At 39.2% G+C, this 22,144-nt stretch overlaps 2 protein-coding genes across 2 annotated transcripts; both read right to left on the reverse strand.

Annotated features, from left to right (window-relative positions):
- Positions 1-253: 253 nt before the first annotated feature.
- Positions 254-10,165, reverse strand: pigs (phosphatidylinositol glycan anchor biosynthesis, class S). The gene is made up of 12 exons (XM_061702438.1): positions 10,127-10,165; positions 8,135-8,274; positions 7,939-8,050; positions 6,662-6,751; positions 6,434-6,525; positions 5,297-5,537; positions 5,014-5,156; positions 3,496-3,610; positions 3,267-3,412; positions 2,268-2,368; positions 1,984-2,194; positions 254-941 (listed from the first exon to the last, which is right to left on the reverse strand). The coding sequence occupies exons 1-12, from the start codon at positions 10,143-10,145 to the stop codon at positions 663-665; spliced, it is 1,689 nt and encodes a 562-aa protein (XP_061558422.1). The 5' UTR covers positions 10,146-10,165; the 3' UTR covers positions 254-662.
- A 732-nt stretch (positions 10,166-10,897) lies between these two features.
- aldocb (aldolase C, fructose-bisphosphate, b) lies at positions 10,898-21,190 on the reverse strand. The gene is made up of 9 exons (XM_061702175.1): positions 21,053-21,190; positions 16,036-16,152; positions 15,482-15,693; positions 14,079-14,133; positions 13,833-13,993; positions 12,565-12,648; positions 12,306-12,480; positions 12,031-12,230; positions 10,898-11,612 (listed from the first exon to the last, which is right to left on the reverse strand). Exons 2-9 carry the CDS (start codon positions 16,145-16,147, stop codon positions 11,520-11,522), a joined length of 1,092 nt encoding a protein of 363 aa, XP_061558159.1. The 5' UTR covers positions 16,148-16,152; positions 21,053-21,190; the 3' UTR covers positions 10,898-11,519.
- Between the last annotated feature and the right edge of the window lie 954 nt (positions 21,191-22,144).

Consider the following 22,144-nt stretch of genomic DNA (forward strand, 5'->3'; position numbering starts at 1 on the left):
GGTGTGCAATGGGGGGGAAGGAAGAGTGTTGGAAGGGAATGAGGTGGAGACAGTTTTAATTGGGGAGAGGGATTGTTCAAATAAGGATGCTAGAAATGGAGAACGATAGGGAAAGGAATGGGGAGGGAGGAAGGGAGGATTAGGGAAGGGGGGAGGGTGTAGGAAAAGCGGTTGAAATAATAACAAAGCATTGTGGGTCTGAGGAAAAGGGGAGATTAAATGGAATTTAAAGCTTTTTGGATTAATTGCATTTTCATTCATTCATGGGGGAAAGATGATTTGAAAGAGTGTTTTGAGTTACGAGCATGGTCACGGAATGAATTGAGCTCGCAATCTAAAGGCACTGCTATATATATAGTAAATACAAATAAAATTAGGACGTGAAAGTAGCTTTTTTTATTTTTCAATAACTTACAGGACAAATTCAAATATTAAAAAACGGCATTATTAACAAGCTTCCAGTAGTAGTGTTGAACAGTCACAGTGGGCACCCATTAAAATATTTTTAAATCCCAGACACACAAAATAGCAATGCTTTGCTGTCCAATAAAAAGCATGTACAGTCCATCCATCATTTTTCTTAAAATCTAAAGAACAAAGAAAGTGATTTTTGCTTGTTTTGGTGGGGATGAAAGTAAAAAAAAAAAAAATTTCTCACCGCTTTAGTCCTTCTTGGCCTGCTTGTCTCTGCGTCTCTGCCGCGCATCTGACGCTATTTTGAGCAGCGACAGCAGGATGGGCATGGTGATGGGCACGAAGAGTGGGATGTAGATGGCGAACTTCTGGTCATTGGGGAAGTAGAGAAGGTGCAGCAGCGAAGGGTCGAAGAAGGCTTGTTCCGACGCCAGGATGGCCTCCTTGCTGTACTGCAGGGCGAAGGCCAGATTGCCCGACTCCAGCTCGGCCGCTGCCAGCTGCAGCGACGCCACGGCGCTCGACACCTGCCCGGGAGACCACAGAAAGGTAGATAACTGTTAGAAAATAGGTGTCTACTTTAGAGGGGGGAAAAAAGTCAAGATATTTGGGGAAAAAGTTGTAATCTTATGAGAATAAAGTTGCTTAAATTTGAGGAAAAATAGTTGGATACTTAAGTAAGGAAAGAATGTTAACATGAAAAACATTTTCCTCGAAAACATGCAACTTTTCTTGACAGTCTACTAGAAAAGGTTTGGCTTTTCTCAAAAACACAATGTTCTTATAAAAAATAAATAAATCTGAGTCTTTTCTCAATTATATCGATTTTTTTTAACTTGAAAACATATTAATCAGTACTTTATTCTGGAAAATAAATAACTTTTTTTAAAATATCCTACTCCCGAAAAAAAAAAGCATAAATATCTGACGTTTTTTCTTGAACTGTTCTAAAAAATAAATTTTCTCATAAAGATCAGATTTTCTTTGCAAAGAAAAACTTTTTCTGGAATATACACAAAGTATATTTTTTCCTCAAAAATATCTGACTTAAATAAAATAAATCAAATATATATCCATATCTATAACTTCTAAAAATATGTCAGATCTTTCTCCCAATATATACAACTTTTTTTCTGAATACACAACTTTCTCAAATAAGTTTTTTTATTTTTTTAAATATGACTTTTTCATCAAAAAATATTTTGTCAAAGATTCTTACTCTAGAAAATATCCCACTTTTTCTTGAAAGAGATCAAACTTGTTCTATATATGGAAATACGTATATTATGTCTTTCTCCTTTATTTAAAAAAAAATACAACTCTTACCCTCAAAAATATATAATTGTTTTTCCTCATTAAAATATCCTATAGTTTTCCTAATAATACCCTATTTTCTCTCCAAAACAATTTTTTTTTAGGGGAGGAATATACATATTTTATCAAAACTATAATTTTTTTTCATAAATAAAAAAATATTAGGCTTTTCCTGAAAATATTAAACTTTTTTCTCATAAATATGGCACTTGCCACGCACACAAACACACGCAGGCACTACTCCCATAGCCTTACCTGCTGGGCGATATTATCGTTGATCACAATGTTGTCAATCTGGTCCAGCAGCTGCGCCAGCGACGTGATGGAGGTGGTCGCCGTGGCGATGTTCTCCACACTGCGACTCCACATGAGGCGGTCCAGCTCCCAGTCGGACAGCCCCGAGCTGCCGGGCGGCGCCATCAGGAAGCCGTCAGGAGGCGCAGAGGGCTGCACGCCCAGCAACAGACTGCGGTGGGCGGGGATTATTTGATGATGTCACACACATGCGGAGTCAATCTTTTTAAGACGCCAGATGTTACCGTAGCTGTGCGAGGAAGACGCCCATCACTTCGGCCATGTTGATGTCAACGTCAACAGGGAACGTAGCATGCGGTCCATAGAAGCCATTTACATTGTACACCTAAGAAAACACGATATTAATCACCGCACACAACACTGTAGGGTAGCCACATGTCAGATTCTACAGGCATTAAAAAGTCCTTTTTGGAGGGGGAAAAAAAGGCCATATAGGTATTTCTCAAAAAACTAATATTTTTTTATCTTGAAAAAAGTTTAAGGTAAAAAGTCTAATACTTTACACTTTAAAAGTTTGCATATTGTAAGAATATGGAGGAAAAAAAGCCATGTACTTCTCAATAAATAGTATTTTAGAGTAAAAACTGGGATATTTGGGGGGGGGGGGGGCATACATTTTCGAGATAAAAAGCTGCATAGTTTTGATCTAAGAAGTTGTACATTAGGGGGGAAAGGGCATACAATTACAATAAAGTTGTACATTTTCAAGTTAGAAAGAGTGACACTTTTCTTGATAAAAAAGTTAAACAAGTCATTTTTCAGAGGAAATGTATTTGAGATTTTGTGTCTATTTGAGCAAAAAAAAAAAGTTATATAATATCTCACTGATATATTTTGAGGACAAGGGCATACAATAAGAATAAAGCTGTGAATATTTGATATCAAAGTCAGACCACTTTTTTTTTTTTGATAAAAACAATATATATTTCCAAGGTGAAAAGTCTGAAATTTTGAAGAAAACAAAAAAGGCTGCTTAAGGCTGCATTTCTAAAAAAAAAAAAATATATATACACAATATAGTCGGGGAAAAAGGCCAGAAATTCGAGAAAATGTGTCATTTTTTAGATTACAAATTTTACAATTTAGAGGGAAAAAGGCTATATTTGAGTAAAAAAAAGCCTCCAAAACGAAAGCAGCGAGGCAGACTGGACGCAACAAATTAATCCCGTATCTGTTTTACTGAGCAATGGCTGTAGACTTTGACATCCCAGACCCTCTCTCACCATGATTCCGCCCCAGCGCGGTGAGTGAAAGGCGTTGGAGGCAACCTGTCGCTTCTGGTGATCGAGGATACGCAGCGGCGAGTGTTGCGCGTCGGGCACGTAGAGCAGGAAGTTGAGTAGCGGGTTGGATGAGGCGGCATTGGAGACTGGACACCAAATAAAACAACCCAAAACGCTAATTAGGACGCACCCCGGAGCAAATATTGCAACCGACCAGTGGTTGAGTTACCCAGTCGAGCCTCCACGAGGTTGATGACGTGCGTCAGGCTGTCGGCGCTCAGCGTGTAGGCACCGTGGCCGCCGTCGAAGTGCGAGGTGACACCCAGCATGGCGTAGTGCAGCATCTGCCAACACAACAAATTTCGTATACATTTGTACTGACAAACAAGTTATTATTAAATATATCCATCCATCCATTTTCTGAGCCGCTTATCCTCACAAGGGTCGCGGGAGTGCTGGAGCCGATCCCAGCTATCATCGGGCAGGAGGCGGGGTACACCCGGAACTGGTTGCCAGCCAATCGCAGGGCATTATTAAATATATAATATATAATAATGTATTATTGTAAGAATAAAATCTAAAACTACCACAGTAAAGTAAATGAATAAAATTGTATCCTTAATTTTCCTCACAGGATTAAGTACAATCAAGTACTATTAAGTACTACAATTAAGTACGATCAAAAAAAGAAAAGGAAAAAAAATTTACACACACATATGACTAATAAAGTTTATCTATCAAAACATAAATAAAAAGAATTATAAATAGAACAACATTTTTAAATAGAAATAAATACATTCAAATAAAATCCTTAATTTCCCTCAGGGGAAAAATAAAGTGTCTATCAAAATAATATATTGTGAAATAAAAGAATATTAAATTACTATATAAATATAACTGGATTAAATAAAACCTAATAAAATGAAAAAATAATTATTATCAATCAAACTGAATGCATCTATCAATAAAATTGAATGAAATCAAATCCTCAATTTCTTTCACAGTAATAATAATGTCCTTTACATCTATCAAAATCAAATACAAAAAAGTTTAAGAGGCTTAAAGACAGACACGGATGGCGAGCTGAACATCAACCCACGAATCGACTGTTGGCTGCATGGCTTCGTGGGTAACTTGATACTCGTGAATGGGGGAGCGCCGACTGTCTTAACTACCTGGGCTTCCTCCTACCGTCTTGCTGTCGTCAGGTGCCGTGTTCAGCTGTGACATTATGTCACCGACAACGAGGGTAAGTTGACTTGTCTGCTAATATTTATGTTTATAGTCCACAATAACCATTCTGTTTTGAAGTTGAGCCTCCTAACATGTTTTTACATTGTATAACGCTATCACCCTCTCAGTACATTTGATTCCTTTTGGCCCATCCATTCAAAACACCCATAGTGTCTGAGAGCTGTGAGGTGGCCCTTATTATTCAAGTTTTAAAACCTGATTTTATATATGTAGCAATTTTTTTTAATTCATTCACATTTGGCAGGCTTGTTAACATTACTCTTCTCTGTGGTGTGTTGAATTTACATGCCATTTTTTGGGGCTGCTTAGTAGCATTTTAAGAGATAATTAATTAAGTTAATTTAACCAAATAAAATTCTTACTTTCCTCTCACTGGATTAGTAATGTACATCTACCATTATATATATATATATATATATATATATAAATAAAAAAGGAAATTAAATCCTGAATGTTTTACATTGTATTACATTAATTTTTTTTAATTAGGTACCTGAGAGTCGACGCTAAAGTTGGCCACGGGACTCAGTTTGGAGAGCAGGGGCTGGATGTAGGTGCGCACGGCGCCCTCTATGTCCCAGTACAGCCGGTGCGACTTTGGGTCGGGATTCAGCAGGCTGAAGGTGATCTCGTAACCTACAGTAGGAGGCAAACAGGAATGAGTCCCATTAATTCTGCCCTGCAACAAGTGATGGCAAACATCACGTGACCAGGGAATTCTATCGGTATTTTATAATTGTATGTGTCGTGTGTACAAAGCGAGCCGTGCTACAAACCCGGGCTGGACTTGAAGGCTCTCACGCTGTCAGTTTTGATCTGTGTGCTTCCCGGGCTCAGTCGCACTCTGTCGCTGAGGGCGGCCATGATGTCGCCGTGGTTGAACGACATCACCTGCAGTACCTTCTTCACCCGCGATTCCACGCCAGCCAGCACTTGATCCAGTGTCTTGCCCGCCTTCGTTTCAACGTCCACTCGCAGCAAGGCCGTCCGCCGTCGACCCACGTACACGTCCAGATCCTGTTAGCAGATGAGATTAGCCCCATTTGTCATGTTTTTTTCTTTAATATATATAAAAAAAAATTTTTTAACGTAAACAACTATTTTCTCAATATTTTTTTTTCTCTCAAAAACTCTTGACTTCTTATGACTTTTCCCCCCAAAATACTTTTTGGTCAAAAATATACTTCTTCAAAAAGAAAATGGCTTTTCACAATAGTATTAAACTTTTTTTTTCTTGAACATATACAACATTTGTCTCTGGAAGATACGATTTCTCCAAAATGTATCATGTTTTTGTCTAAAATCTACAAAAAAAATTTTGTAGATTTTTTTTTTTTTTTTTTCTTAAACGTGACTCCAGAAATATTTTTTGGGGGCCCAAAATATAAGCTTTTTTTTTTGCAAAAATATCAAAAAAATCTCCTCTGAAGAAAACATTTGTTCAAATATATGGCTTTTTTTCCTCCAAATTAAAAAAATATTGCCCCAAGAATATAACATTTTTTTCTTGAACATGTACAACTTTTTTCTCAAAAATGATTTTTTTCTAGAAAATGTATGACTTTATTTGAAAAAAAAATTCCCCCAAACTATACAACTTTTTTTTTTTTTTAAATGAATTTTTCTAAAGAAATGAAATTTTTCACAAAAATACTCTTGAAAATGTAAACCTTTTTTTGTCGACCCTATATGACTTTTTTACAGCAATATAAAACTCTTTCAATAATATCCCAATTTTTCCTTGAAAATATAAAACGTTTTCAAAGTTATACAACACTTCCCTTTTTTGCTGACTGTCAAAACAAATCAAGAAAAAGACAACTTTCTGACTGACATTAACGACAAAGTCAATGTCACTAAATGCATTTAAAAAAAGAAATTTGTTTACTTAACGCATTTAACATGAACACTACCTGAGGCAGCAGCGAAGAGGATTTTGGGATCACATAGACCACCAAAGAACCACATGGACTCTCGCTGAGTGTGTTCAAGGAAAGATCGGTCGCTAAAAGGAGCGGAGAAGAAAAGAAAAGACAACATTAGAAAAAAATCCATCCATTTTCTTTCGCTTATCCGAGGTCGGGTCGCGGAGGCGTCAAAACTGATGTGAGCGGGCGAGGCAACCAAACTGTGAGACGGACCAGCAGCAGTGGGCTGGTTCATGGCGTCCTCCTCCATGATGGTCGCTGTGCGGTAACGCGTCTCATATCTGTATGTCAAAGAAGTGCCTCCTGGGAAATCGTGAAAAAAAAAAAAGATTATTAAAAAAATGAGACTATGTCAACATTTTTAAACACTTGGCACCTCGATTTACGAGTGAACCAACTTGAGTTTTTCGATTCTTTGTCTTGAATTGTGAGCTATCATCTAGCGTTTCCATCGCTAGATGATAGCAGTGCACTTTACCAAAAGCAATGCAAAACAGCGTACATGGGCTAACAAAACTAGCATCGATGTTCCAGTAGTTATAATCATTTCAACAACTTATTTAAACACTTAACAGTGCCGCAAAATATCTAGACAGACAATGTATTCTTCATCTTCTGCAAAAAAACAACTAATAAACTGCAGTAGTCTTGGTGTTACATCATCCAATCAAAGTGTATTATAACTACGTCCGTGCGCACACCAGGAGGCCCATTCAATTAAAGCATGAAATCATGATGACCAGACTGTTTAATTCTATACATTATATTATTGCTGTATGTTTTATAAAGTACAATACTGCAAAGTGCTGTTTTTATTATTAAAAACATGATAAAAAATTTATTGCTGGTGTTTTTTTGGGGCTGGAATCAAATAATTCCATTTCCATTCATTTCAATGGGGAAAGATGCTTTGTGTTATGGTAGTGGTCATGGCACAAAGCAAACTCATAAGTCAAATCACGACTATATTAGTTTTGGGTTTTTTGTGTGACTTTTTTTCTAATTATTTTGAAAAAAATGTACATTTGAAAAAAAAATATACGATATTTAAAATTTAAGTAAAAAAAGGGGAGAAAACTAACATGAACTAGTGGTGGGGCAATCACATATTTAACACAATGAACTAAAAAAAATAGAACAAATGATAAACTGTTTTACCTAGTGTTGATTACAAAATGTAATAAGAGGTACAGTAATTAATCAATTGCAAAGAATGAATATATTAACAACTCAACATTTGATAGGGTGGGGGAAAAAAAAAAAAAAGAAAAGAGTAAAACATACTTTTAAAATATTTTTATGTGTTGGAAAATATTAGAGGCTTTGCAATTAATTGCATTTTAATGGAATAAATATATAATATTTGTAAGACTGGTGGGACATGAATAAACTGATCATTATCATGATGGATAATAAAACAGCCATTTTTAAATCAAAGGCATTATTATTGCTGTTGAAGGATAAGTGGTGAAGTAGCATTAACAACTCACCGTCAATAGCATGCTCCTCATCACGTGTGTGCGTCACAGGGATCTTCTTCTGCTGTTCCGGCATCAGCGTCCCACGTGCAAACACCACCTCGATGTCAGCGCTCAGAAGGAGCTGCGACCATGCGAAGAAGAAGGGATGTTTTGAAAGGTGTAAATGAAGCATAGGAAGAGGAAGAATGGAATCACAAAGGCCGACCTGCAGCTTAGCCAGCTCTTGAATCTGAGCCACAGGCAACCAGGCGCGGTATGTGGCGGTGGTCCGCCACCACATGGGGATTCCCAGGAGAATAACCACGGCCGCGATGGACAGGACGGCGTGCTGGGCGCGCCTTTTCTCTGGAAAATTGACAAATATATGTGTACATAGTTTTAAGACTACTTTTCAGGGATGGTTGAAAGAAAGCTAATTGGATGTAACAAGCCCAACTATTAACTAACAAATGCTGACATTTCTAAAGGTCAATTAGGGCTGGGCTATTACGGTGAGCTCCCGCTATTTGTGAAGGATAGGGACCAAGCCCCTCTGTGAATAGCAAAAATCTGCTAATTAAGGCCCCTGCTAAAAAGTTGTAATTGTGTATAGAAGCCACAAGATCAACAGTATTGGCTAGCAAATGGTATTAAGTCATTAAACTCACCTTTTGGCATTTCCACACAATAATAAATGCTAGGTAATCTAAGCAACAGCAAAGTATACTACATGGGCAGAAGCAGAAACATACTTTCACTTTTTTCAGTGCACGAGGTGCATTCAGGGACTGCCAACAAAATAAAGTATCAAGCGCAGATAGGGCGGGCGAGACACACGATCAATGAATTAAACATTACAACCACACCAAGATTCCACCAGATATAATTTATGGCCTGAGCAGAAAAACAGCAAATAAAATGAGATTTCAGCAGACAACAAAAATAATCTGCAAATATGCACATTCGTTAATCCTGAACCGTTAATATGCAAGGGTTCACTCTAGAGTTTATTATTATTATTTGAATTAATTTACCAGGAAGATTTATTTTTATTTTTTAAGCGGCTTCCATAAATCAAATTTGATGCCCTGCTTGCACTCACAACATAAACTAGTGGAGCTAGTTGATAAAAGCTAGTCAGTGTTAAAATTAGTGACTTTGTTCCTAGATTTAGAGACTTTTCAGATGAGCGGATTTAATCCCCGCTAAAAGACAGACGAGTGGAATCATTTTCACTTTGTTTTGCGTATGACGAGAAACAAGCCTGGGGGCACGATTAGGTTAGAGCGTTAGAGCGTCAGCCTCACAGTTCTGAGGATCGGGGTTCAATCCCCGGCCCCGCCTGTGTGGAGTTTGCATGTTCTCCCTGTGCCTGTGTGGGTTGTCTCCAAGCACTCTGGGTTCCTCCCACATCCCAAAAACATGCATGGTAGGTTAATTGAAGACTCTAAATTGCCCGTAGGTGTGACTGTTAGTGCGAATGATTGTTTTGTTTGTATGTGCCCTGCGATTGGCTGGCAACCAGTTCAGGGTGTACCCCGCCTCCTGCCCGATGACAGCTGGGAAAGCCTCCAGCAGCCCGCGACACTAGTGAGGAGAAGATGGATGGAGAAACAAGCCTGGTGGAAGGAAGGCAATCACGTGGCCAGTTAGCTAAATGTTTATTTACTAAAGATCTTGTTTACATGTTTTGACCAAAGTGTAAACATTTTCCAAGAGGAAACACTTATTTTCATATTATCTGTAAAAAAAAAAATTTTTTTTAAATTACGTGGAAGTTGATACAAGTTAATAAGAAATTCCAGAAAGGATGGGATGCTTTGAATGATGATATTATGAGTTGCTTTATAGTTTATTGAAAAGAGGGGAAAGCCGTTAAAAATGAGAACCATTTTTTTGTGAAAGCAACCGGTGCTTTTATTTTAAGGCTACGTTGCACAGCCCTATTGTCAATTATTTATTAATTGTGGCATATGACATAAAAAGCCAGTTTTTGTGTTATTAAAGCGGAGGAGGTCTTCGGCTAGCTATAGCTAACGGTAGCCAAGCAGTGTCTCCGTAGTGCGACCGCCAAACAAAGCGTTTAAAATCACCGGCAGCACATTCAATTAAAAATAAAATAAACTATTAAAATGTCACAAAGTGGCAATGTCGTCTGAAAATGGAAGAATAATATGAAAGGGGAAAAACGCACTGCTCTGCTTGTATTGCTACTCACCCACTTCCGCGATAGCCATTTCTGCAACGCAATGAGCGCAACGTCACAGGTCACATGACCAAATATGTGATGTCACCGACTACTCACGACACACTTTTCAGCAGAAAAAAAATGCTCCACCGACAAAAAGCAGAAATCGGCATTATTTTCTTCATTTTTTTTTAACCTCTCATTTTTGTGCTATTCTTTTTTTATTTGGAACTTTTTTCATTATATTTTGCAATCCCTGCATTTACCTACTATGTATTTGAACAAATAAAATTAAGCATATTTTTTGTTTACTCATTATACTATAATTTGTGATCTTTTAATTTAAATTGGCATTTTCAGTTACGAAATTATTATAAACAGTTGGTTTAATACTACTACACATTTTAATTGTACATGGTAATACTTCAAAATTTAAAAAAGGATAAAATATACTATTTACTGTTGAGCATTTTCTGTATTTGTGAGAAATAAATACACTTAAATTTTACAGTAAAAAAAATTAAGTCAGTATTTTTTAACGATTAACCCTTGATCGATTTTTGCATATTCAGCAATTTTACTTGCAAAAATTACACATTTCATTCCAGAGTAAAATATTTGCTTCATCTTTTGCACTACAGTATCTAAATTTGTAAGTACTGCAATGCTTGCACCCATTTTACTAAAAAAATAGCAATGCACTTTAGTCAGCCAGATAGTGTCTTTTAGCGTGTAATGTAGAGAAAAATGCATAAACAATTTTAAAAAATGAATACATTGTAAACATACAAGCAGACAAACTTTTATTGTTTTAATATAGTTTATTTGTCTTCACTATTTGACACAGCGAGTGCTTCAAGAACAATATTAACAACACATACGTCACAGTTGATCCGATACAGCAGTGAGTGACTCCCCGCAAACCAATCATCATCATCATCTTCTTTCTACTTCCTTTGGGGGGAGGGAAATGACACAATATTGACAGCTTCACACAACCGTATACATTAAAACTGTGCAATTTAAAGCTAACGTGGACACACGCACACAAAGTTGATTGATTAGTGGCAGCTTGGAAGTTGAGTCTCTTGGGTCTTTTCCGATGAACCGTCACCTCCCAAACTCCTCGATGTCACCATAATGACTGCTTGGCCCCACACACATGCTAAACTAGGAGACTATTTCTTTTTTTGGGTCCTACCTCCAAAATAGTTTTAAACTGTTAATTTGTTCGATCAGAAAAATATAGATGTTCCCTTTCAGTGTGCTCCTTTCTGCTTTTAAACACCTAATGTTCTAATCACTCTAAGTTCACTAGACAGCGCAGGCCAGTGATGCATGGATGGAGGAAGTGTGTGGGGAGGAATGGGTTAAGGTTTAATAGCAGAGCAGATAGAAGACTAACTCGGTCACATGGTTGCTTTTAGTAGGCATGATTGGCCACATAGAGGGACTGTCCTGTCGCGCCGGCACTGCCAGAGGACTCATACTTGCCCAGGGCTGCCAAGCCGTTTGCCTGAAAAACAAGAAATAAAACATGTTTAAAGAACCCGGAAAGTGAATACACAAATACTCCAAATTGCAGGCCAGGTTTAGAGTGCCTCGATGTCGGCCATGGGTGCGCGCGCAGATAAATTAAAAAAACTGCCAGTCAGCCAGCTTGTTGAAAGGGGTTTCGCGCTGGCATGAAGCTTTACAGCGACTGGTTGTCGCAGCGTGGAAAGGATAAAAATCAACACCCTTGGGAAGTTTCATTACACTTGCATTAACACAGCTAAAATGAGTAAAAAGAGGAAGCAGGATTGAAATTTACAGCCAGCATACAGCCTTGATGGTTAAACAACCAAGTAAATGTTTTACGCCAATTTCGGAAAATATGTTCCAAAAGAGACTATCGAAACGCTCTAATTGTATTTTGTAGGCCTGTGACTAACCTCGGCGCGCTTGATGAACTCCTCAGTGGCGGCCTTCTCGTTGCTCAGTTCCCCTTGCCACGCCTGCAGGGCAGAGGCCTGCAGGGCACGGCCATAGGAGAAGGTGAGCGCCCAAGGCTTGGCCAGGGAGCAGGTGTTAATGGCATTGAGGTTGACGCTGGCCTCCTCCTCGGACTGGCCGCCCGACAGGAAGGTGACGCCTAAAATGGACGACAAATAATAGTTATCACCGAGGGCTGCATGCTGGGATGATTATAACATTGGCTTTGTCTCACCTGTGACGGCAGGAGGCACGGTGCGACGCAGGGCAGTGACGGTCGCCATGGCGATCTCCTCGTTGCTGTACTTGCTGGGGCAGGCATGTCCGGCGGTCACCATGTTAGGCTTGAGCAGGGTGCCTTCCAGATAGACGTGGTGGTCTGACAGAGCCTTGTACACTGCGGCGAGGACCTAGTGTCCAACAGGTATCCATGTGTTAACGCAAATCAAAATTATTGATACTTTTAAAAAAATATATCTATTTTTTTAGATTACCTTCTCTGTGACATACTGACAGCGCTTCAGGTCATGGTCTCCATCAGGGAGGATTTCTGGCTCCACAATGGGAACAATGCCGTTCTGAAATTAAAAGCACGTTACTGGAAATTGCAACTACAACTTCAGAGAGATGAAGTCATCAAATACCAGATACCACGCAGATGATTAGCCTAATAGCATAATTGCCAAAGTCATTTTAACTTATTGTCACAATTTTATTCATTCATTCATTCATTCATCTAGGGTCGCAGGCGTGCAGAGCCTATCCCAGCAATCTTCGGGCGAGAGGCCGGGTACGCCCTGAACTGGTCGCCAGCCAATCGCAGGGAACATATAAACAAACAACCATTCGCGCACACATTTACACCTAGGGGCAATTTAGAGTCTTCAATCAAGGTACCATGCATGTTTTTGGGATGTGGGAGGAAACCGGAGTGCCCGGGGAAAACCCACGCAGGCACGGGAGAACATGCAAACTCCACACAGGCGGGGCCGGGATTTGAACCTCGGTCCTCAGAACTGTGAAGCAGATGTGCTAACCAGTCGTCCGCCTTCACAATATTTATTTAAAAAAAAAAACAATGTGCTTGCTAAAAGTTTTTTTTTCTTTATATCTGTGTCGAGGCGGCACGGTGGACGACTGGTTAGAGCGTCAGCCTCACAGTTCTGAGGTGCAGGGTTCAATCCCCGTCCCCACCTGTGTGGAGTTTGCATGTTCTACCCGTGCCTGCGTGGGTTTTCTCCGGGTTTTCTTCCTCCCACATCCCAAAAACATGCGTTAATTGGAGACTCTAAATTGCCCATAGGCATGACTGTGAGTGCGAATGGTTGTTTGTTTCTATGTGCCCTGCGATTGGCTGGCAACCAGTTCAGGGTGTACCCCGCCTCCTGCCCGATGACAGCTGGGATAGGCTCCAGCACGCCCGCGACCCTAGTGAGGAGAAGCGGCTCAGAAAATGGATGGATGGATGAATGGATGGATAGATCTGTGTAGATTCTAACCAATCTACAAAGGTTGTATCAAGGCAACTGGACTCTTCTTGTTTGTTGAATTAGTTACTTTTCCTTTGTTTTCCCTAAAACATTTAAAATTTACTTGCTAGGAAGTTCTGAAAAGCACAGGTGCATAAATGTAAAAAATTAAAAAATAATAATAATTTTAAAAAAGCACCAATATACTGGTGATTGCATATTGCATAGCACGCTAGCACATTGGGGTTTTGGTTTAAAAATAAAAAATAGAAAATAAATAAATAAAAACTAGCCTGCTGGCAAATGCTAGCGTAGCGAGCTAGCACATTGGCGTTCTCAAAAATGGCCAGTTCGGAGGGCGTGGTCTCGCTAATCTTAAGTACGCAGCGCCACTTGGCGAAGTCAGCACCATCCTTCTTGTATTGGGCACAGCGCTCAGACAGTCCATCCAGACCTGCAGTGCAGAGAAGCATCCGGAAGTCAAGGACCGGATGACGGTTGATATCACAGTCTGCTCGGTTTTATGGGCTGTGTGTTACCTTGAGTGGTAGTCTCTCCATTGGTTCCAGCCAGGGGCACAACACCTTTGTCCACCTGCAACAAAAAGTCAGTTTAGGTCAGGGGTGGGCAAACTTTGTTGTATTCTAGGGCCACATTTGATTTTTCAAAATGAGCAGCATTGGGGGGGGGTTCAAGTATGTAAAACTTTTTTTTTTTTTTAATAATAATAAAAATTCAAATGTGTTATTTATAATTATACCATAATAGCTGTTGCATTAATTATTTTTTATTATGTTAATGAATTTGTTAAATTAATAACTTAGTTATTTGTTAATTTCACTTATTTTATATATTCAATCGTTGTCATTGTCGTTTTTATTTATTTCATGAATATTTTTACATTCCTCAATAATTATCTGGATAGCTGATTTATTTTAATCAAATAAAGAACAGCAGTCAAATAAAACAAATTCATATATTCATTCATCTTCTGTTCCTCCACACCAATTTTCTTTCACCAAATAGGGTTAATAAATACTATTTTGAAAAAAAACTGAAATTGTCCCCTTACATCAAAATCCTTTTCTTTCCTACTGTTTTATGCATAACATAGTTCAAAACGAGTCTGTGACATGGTTTAAGTTTGACATCGATGCGGTTTGTTAATTGAATGCTATAGGTAATAAAAAGCATATGGCTTGCATAGTTTAGTAAATTAATATTCAAGTACTTGCTCGCTTAGTTACTGATACCCACTCACTCAACTCATAAATAAATAAACCTAAATCGAAGAACGTGGCGTCGCTATGAATTCTTGGCTGCTCCATGATTCTCTATGTTAGTCAATGCCGTAATACGGACCAATCCAGAGCCAAGCTGCTTTCCATATTTAAATTGGGGAAGATGAGCAATCCAATCAGAGCAAAGCGTATTTAGACCTCACATATTAATGAGAAATTTGCTCGTTTCAACTGCCAGGCGTAAAAGACGCAAACTTGACAAAAAGGCGTAAAAGACGCAAACTGGACAAAAATAAAAGACCAACAAGAAAAGCTTGAAAAAGGACATTCTGGGCATTTCCAACCCAAATTACCTTGCAAACCCGATAAAAGGATATCAAATATTATGGAAAAAAAATTAATGGAAGGGTACCTTTAATTATTAAATATGATAAAGTTAAATTAATGCACCAAATATTACAGGACGCTTAATAATTTGATAATGGAATTGTTTGGTGGCCTGGCTTAAATAACAGAGCAGGCCATATTGTTTTAGATCGATGTAATGACCTGACTGCTATCGAAATCTGATCTCGTGTTTACACAACACTGTGGAAGGCTCCGGGTGTGTCCCTAATCATGAGTGTAAGTTTTTTCTTAACAGAATCGACCCACAGAAACACAAACTGGACAAAAATAGTGCTGGTTGTTCGAACATGCACCTTAATGCCAACGACAATGCCGCGGTCCTTGATGAGCTTAGAGAAGGGTGTGCCATCGTCTGTGCTCTGGTACAGCGTCTCGTGAAAAAAGATGACACCACCGATGCAGCTGTCGATGCGCTGGTCGGCCGTGAACAGCAGCTGGCGGTAGCGCCGACGGTTCTCCTCTGTGTTGTCCACGTCGATGGGGGTGAAGCGCTTCGCCATGCTGCCTAGAAGCAGCACACACTGTTATTAAACCACCCAGACCAGAGGAGGGAACACTTCTGACACTTCATAGAGGAGCACATTAGCAAATGTGATGCACTTAAATCGAATTAAGATCCTAAATTGAGCATGCTCATTATTGCACTACAGCACACTAAAGTAGACTTCATAAAAATGACTCAGTACAGTATTCTCTTTTGTTTAGGCACATATGAACTGTCCAAACAACAAGTCAGTGGGAAAAAGATTTTGGCCATGGTATCTTTTCAGTATCTATGTAGGTATAGTATTGTAGTCATGTTGTCATAATTTTGGTATTATGACAACATAAACTAACCGAAGCATACCGGTGGACTCATCAGCGGCGAGGATGCCCTTGCCGGGGGCTACGATCCTCAGGGCGATGTCCTGCAGCTCCTTCTTCTGGGCCGGAGTCAGCGCAGGGAACTGGTGAGTCATGGTGGCTGAAAAACACACAGACACAGGGGGAGGTCATGTTCTGCTTCATCCACAACAGCTTTATCTAACCGCTCCAACATGGCAATCCCAGCTGATGGTCTACCGGCGTACTTACACTACAGCATATATTTGTGATAACTGGCAACTTGCACAATAGAAATTGAATCAACAACTCCAAGTTAAACAACTTGACTGCCACATTGCACAATAGAGATTAACAGAAAAGCAGCAGGGACTTCGTTGTTCAAGTAGATTGAATGGAATGTTCTGGCATCCAAATGAAGCCATTTAAGACACATTTCACTTTATTTGGGATTGAATGTTCCTTAAAATGCAACCGACACATCGTCCGGTCAGAGAATGAAGGGAACCGGCAAGCAGTCAGGACGTGCTGGCGAGCACGCTTTCCATCCCTTCAACCCTCCCTCCCACCGCTTTCTCCTCCGTAAATAATTGATTACGTAAGCGCTCTGCTGCACAAGCAGACAGAGGTGGAGCCATTATGTAACGAGATACTTGCTGGGCTCGCCGCGCTATCCTCAGCAACGCAATTGACTATGTCGTTTTTACACCCCCATTCATTCAGTCTTGAGTTGCTCTCTCTCTTTCTTTCAGGCGCTTATTCTTTGCCTTTTTGCGACACCACCACAGGAGGAAACTATTGATGACAAAGCAGAAATTAAATTCAACCACTCAAAATAAAGTACTGTGGTGCTTTGACTTACGAGGAGTTTTTTTTAGTGATAAGCTGTTGCGCAGATATTTTTTGCTTTGTCATGCGATCAAAAATGTGACGTAAAATTTAACTTCTGGCACTCCACCTCGAAATTACTGCTGTTTATCACTCCCAGTTAAAGTTTACTATAAAATTTTACGTAAAACAATTAAACCAAATAACTGTCTGAGGAAAGTTTATTAGCTTAATGCTAAAACACAATGTGAAACGCCACAGACAGGCTAACAAAACTAGCATTGATATTGCAACGTTGTATTAAAAAAGAAAAAAACTGATATTTGAACACAAATGGTGCATCAACACATACAGAGCACATAATAACCACAGGCATACGTTTATGAGATACCAAAAATTACTAGTATTACTGCAGTTTAGTTGCAAGAGTCCTCACGCTTCATCATCTAATTTTAGAGTACAGTACTACTGGTGCATTTCAATAAATTAGAATTACAAAAATTCATTAATTTCTGTAGTTCAATTCAAAAACAGATTCACTACACAGAGTAAACTATCTTATGATTTTATTTGGTATTATTTTGATGATTTCAGCTTACAGCTAATGAAAACTCACATTTTACCACCTACAAAAAATAAGAAACACTCAAGATTTTAATAATGAAATGAGGTTGGAATTAGCCTTCTGGAAATTATTTTCTTGTGTTGCATGAATCTGTCTAATTTACAGTATTATATCTGGAATTGCAATACTGACCTAAATGAACTCTCCTACAGTATTCTAATTTATTGAGATGCACCTGTATATATGTCTGTTTGCATTATACTGCCCCATATTGGCGAAGGCACACACATCACAAGGAGCAGCGCAATGCCCACTGAATTGAAGCATGGAATCATGATGCAGAAACGGTTTAGTTTTTACATTGTATTTAATTTTGTTAGTACTTTATGTTTTTATAAACTACAATACTGTAGACTGCTATTTTTCTTATTGAAAAACATGTTACAAAACTTGGAGGGTGTTTTTTAAGGGGGTTGAAACGGATTAATGACATTTCAATTAATTTCAATGGGGAAAGTTGACTTGAGATACGAGTATGGTGATGGAACAAATTAAAGTCGTAAATCAAGGTACCACTGTAGAATAAGTCCGCTGTGGGCTACATGATGCATGTGTCCTATAATTAATGCAATTGAGTGTGCCTCTTGTCAGTTATCCTTGCACAATAGAAATAGAACAGCCAAAAACAGTCCATAGAGTAAAAGTCTATTTTAAAACTCTATTTTGTTTGCTTTTTATTATTATTTCATCTCTGCCAGGAATCTTCAAAGGATGAGTAGTTTTAATTTATTCTATTGAATTTATTATACAGTAGTTAACTTCTCTTTACGCTTGCCTGACTGGTAACAATGCTAACATTTGTGTTCCAGTTTGGATTGTGTTGCTGTCCCGGAAACTTCCACACAGTTCCACACTGTGGGGTGCATTCATGTGAAGACAACAGCCGGGCCACACAAAAAGAATTGTACGCGCAGACAAAAGGAGTTGGGTCTGGAGGCCAGCCAACAGGCCCTGCGCGTCCTACGTGCTAATCCTAAGCTTAGGGAGTGTTGTGAGGTAACAACACATGCAGGTGAATGTGAAGAGGTCGGACCGTGTGTTTACACTCGATAAAAGGCTGACAAAAGACGGCGTTTGCCTGGAGGAAAAGCACGCTCGGCAAATAGTAGCCATCTTTTGTCAGGCACAGACTAATGTACAGGCTCAAAAATGTTACGAAGATGTTCTGCAATTCCAAATACAATTGAGACAATGATAACTGTGTGAAAATTTCACATCACGACTACAGCGGCCAGTATCAGTCAGCAGTGCTATCGCGGTAGTGACGAATTTGCTGAAAATGACCAAAAAACAATTCTTCAAATGGTGCGCACCTTGCACGTTAGAAATTAATAAGACAACTTTGCACGATATAAATTAGCATAACTAAAAATAGAAGGCTAATATGATATTTTAAATTTTGCTCAAAATCATTAAGCTAGGTCATTTTTAAATTACTGTTACAATATCCATACAAAATACCAATGTGTTTGCTCAAAAATGTTTTTGTTTTTTCTTTATGTCTGTGTAGCTGTCAGTCATTCAGGTCACTGTAATCTGAATGGTTGAACCGAGGCAATGGGACTTTTCTTGTTTGTTGAATTTGTAGTTGTTTTTTTCTTGTTTTCAGAGAACGTTCAAAACTGACTTTGGCAATTATGCTTACTCATCTGTTTAGTATACTCAGATTTTGTTGACAATGACAGTAAAGGCTTTCTATTCTATTCATTGCAAAAACTAAATCTTACTTAGTAAATTTCTTATTTCTAGTGAAAACATCTTCCTTTATTTAAGAGCTACACACAGTTTTGACTTTTTTTTTAAGCAAACTTTTCAGTCAGGCTTGTTTTAAGATAAATCTTATTTTGAAAATATTATCAAGTCAATCCATACCAGTTCCACTGGCAGCTTTTTTTCACCTATTTTAGGGACAAAACATCTTGCTGAAAATTTTGAAATAAAGTCAAATCAGTCTTAAAATAAGTGCAGTAAGATGCTTTCACTAGAAATGAGTAAGATTTGAGTTTTTGCAGTGTTATTATTGGGGCTCATTTGGCTCAATTCCTGAGATGAAGTTCATTCAAGAACAAACCTTGGAATTTGCCCAAAATGGCTGCCTCACAACCAAACGGCTAACTTCCTGTTCAATTTCAGGCATTGGTCCATGCGTCCAGTAATGATAGACTCATGCACCCAATTTCAAGTTGAGAGGTGAAAACTGGTGTCTGGGGCTCTTTTTTTTTTTTTTTTTTACTTTTAAAAAGGGACACCTGAAATGCTTACACTTCGTATATATGTATGTACATTTTCCACCGGGATACACAAATTCCAAGAATGTATGCGTTTCCAGGCATGTTGAGAGGCCCCCTAAAGACCTTCAGCAAACGGATCACTGTCATGATATTATGAAGCAACCTGATGCTAATACAAGTCGAACACAGGGGGGGGGGGGCATCCCTGGCTCAGTCGCCATTTCTGCAGTGCGACATTGAGAGTGGTCCACCCACTCCCCCCTCTGTGACATCATCTTAACAGTCAGTAATACTTGCAATAACTAGAAAATCTCCGCCAAGACTCAACAATCATGCAAACTTTATGTATATGCCTTTTAAGATGTATTATTTGCTTAGAAATGAAGGAAAATGTTAAAAATCAAGCCAACAAACAGGTAGATGTACCATTTGCGTGGAATGGTGGATTCAATGTTCAGAATTTATTGATTTTGTGACAATTGATTCATCAGGTCTTAGAGCAATTGAGGCAAAATGTAGTGCAATGCTTGGTCACGACCAAGGGGAGGTTTTGCTGAGTCACCAATCCACTTGTTTGCTGCCTAAAGAAGCTGAACATGGAAGTGTTGCTGAATTGTGTTTTGGGGCCTTGTTTTCAGAAGCAAAGCCACACTAAAAAAAGCGAGCAAATGTTTCAAAATGGCCGTCTGCGCCTAAAATTGACAAGGAAAAACATTTGAAGAACTTAAAAATCAAAAGGTGAAAAAAAACTACATTTTCTAACCTAAATTAAACAGTAAATATAATTATTTGTAACCTATTTCACAATTATGTATCTCATGCCCATTTTTAATCATGAAATGCCCTTTTTCCATCCATCCATCCATTTTCTGTCGCGCTGATCCTCAGTGTGGGGAAATACAGGATGTAGAGTTGGCCCCGCCCCCTTTCACCGAGGACGTCTACGTGCTCGGGAACAGCTACTCGCTCACGCGCACACTAGCCCTTCTCATCCGTCATATGCATTACGCGTGTACGCGCACGTATACACTTAGGGTTCGTCAACCTTGACCAACACGCGCGAGCACGCGCCACCGCTTATTTACGACGACGCAACAGGCTACCTTGTCATCCTTGAAGGTCATCCCATTTTCGCCCTAGTTCGATGGCGTATACCACACCGTATGCTTTATAATCATGTATTGAATTGTATTGACATACGGGCAAGACATTTTTTGTCGGAATCTGTCAGGGGAGAATTCACGGTTAGCTCACGGTAAAAAAACTAAGCTAGGCAAGATGAAGGCGCAGCATCACGGCGGGAGGGGAACAAAATGGCGGTGAAAGTTGTGCTCTAAGAAAAAATGTCGTCTCCTTACCTGTCTTGGGTGAGGACGTGCGAATAGAAGAGAGGAAGTCGAAGGAGCAGGATGCCGAGCTTCAGTGGAGAGACCGAGTGTGCTGCAGAGCAACGTGACGCTTTACAAAACCCTCAGGGAGCCGAGGAGAGGAGGGGCGGGGCTGAGAGGGCATTGAGTCATACCGGCGGGAGGTACATTGCGCATGCGCACTACAGCATCGTCAATCAAGAGGGGCGAGAGGTGGAGTTGTGGAAACTGTGGATATTAGACCTTTTCAAATAATGGAACAAAAATTATAATTGAAATGATCTTCAGACCAATTCATTATGTACACCTGAAAAATGTAAGTTTTGTCAAAACAATGCGCAGGTTTTACTGACACTCAAAACGTGTACACGTGTGTTATGGTTAGTGGCGTAGAACTGCATCGCTTAATCCGCACGGAAAACTATTCCTTCCTAATTATTTGGCTCATGAACGAGTTGTTGCCTGTACTTGCAGCAGTACAACACTTTTACAACAAATCATTTAGTCATAGTAATAACATTAATATTGCTTATCGTTGCCATAGCATTATTATTCCCAATACAATTAAAAACCCCTGTAAAGTAAATTCAGAGATGTGTTTCTAAATGCATTATACATGTTTGAAGATAATAGGGGTTATGCACAGGCACAAACAACTTCCACATGCGACAAAACAGGTCGAAGCACCATCTTTAGTCATAAACAGTATGGTAGCTGTGAACACTGAGCCCCAAATTTCTGCCAGTGGGCCTGGCAGCTCCTTGGATGGCAGCGGCCGGCCATTAGTGTATGAATGTGGGGCTGAACGGCTGTATGTGATCTTATAGCGCTTTAGCGCTACATACATTAAGTTTAAGTAAGCTCTTCAAGCGCTACCAAACATGACAATATCCGATGTTTCGGCTTTGTTCATATTTACATATATCGCATGTACTTAACGTTTAACATCTTGCTCACGTGTGGTTCAGTTGGTCTCAATGTGTGAGGAGCGTGCTTCCAATCTGAACCTGCTCCATATGAAAGGTGCCTTGAGATAACTTGTGAACTGGCAAAACTGTATATAAATAAAACTGAATTGATGCA

Source organism: Phycodurus eques, chromosome 17 (assembly GCF_024500275.1).
Source record: "Phycodurus eques isolate BA_2022a chromosome 17, UOR_Pequ_1.1, whole genome shotgun sequence".
In the NCBI taxonomy this organism is placed as follows: domain Eukaryota; kingdom Metazoa; phylum Chordata; class Actinopteri; order Syngnathiformes; family Syngnathidae; genus Phycodurus; species Phycodurus eques.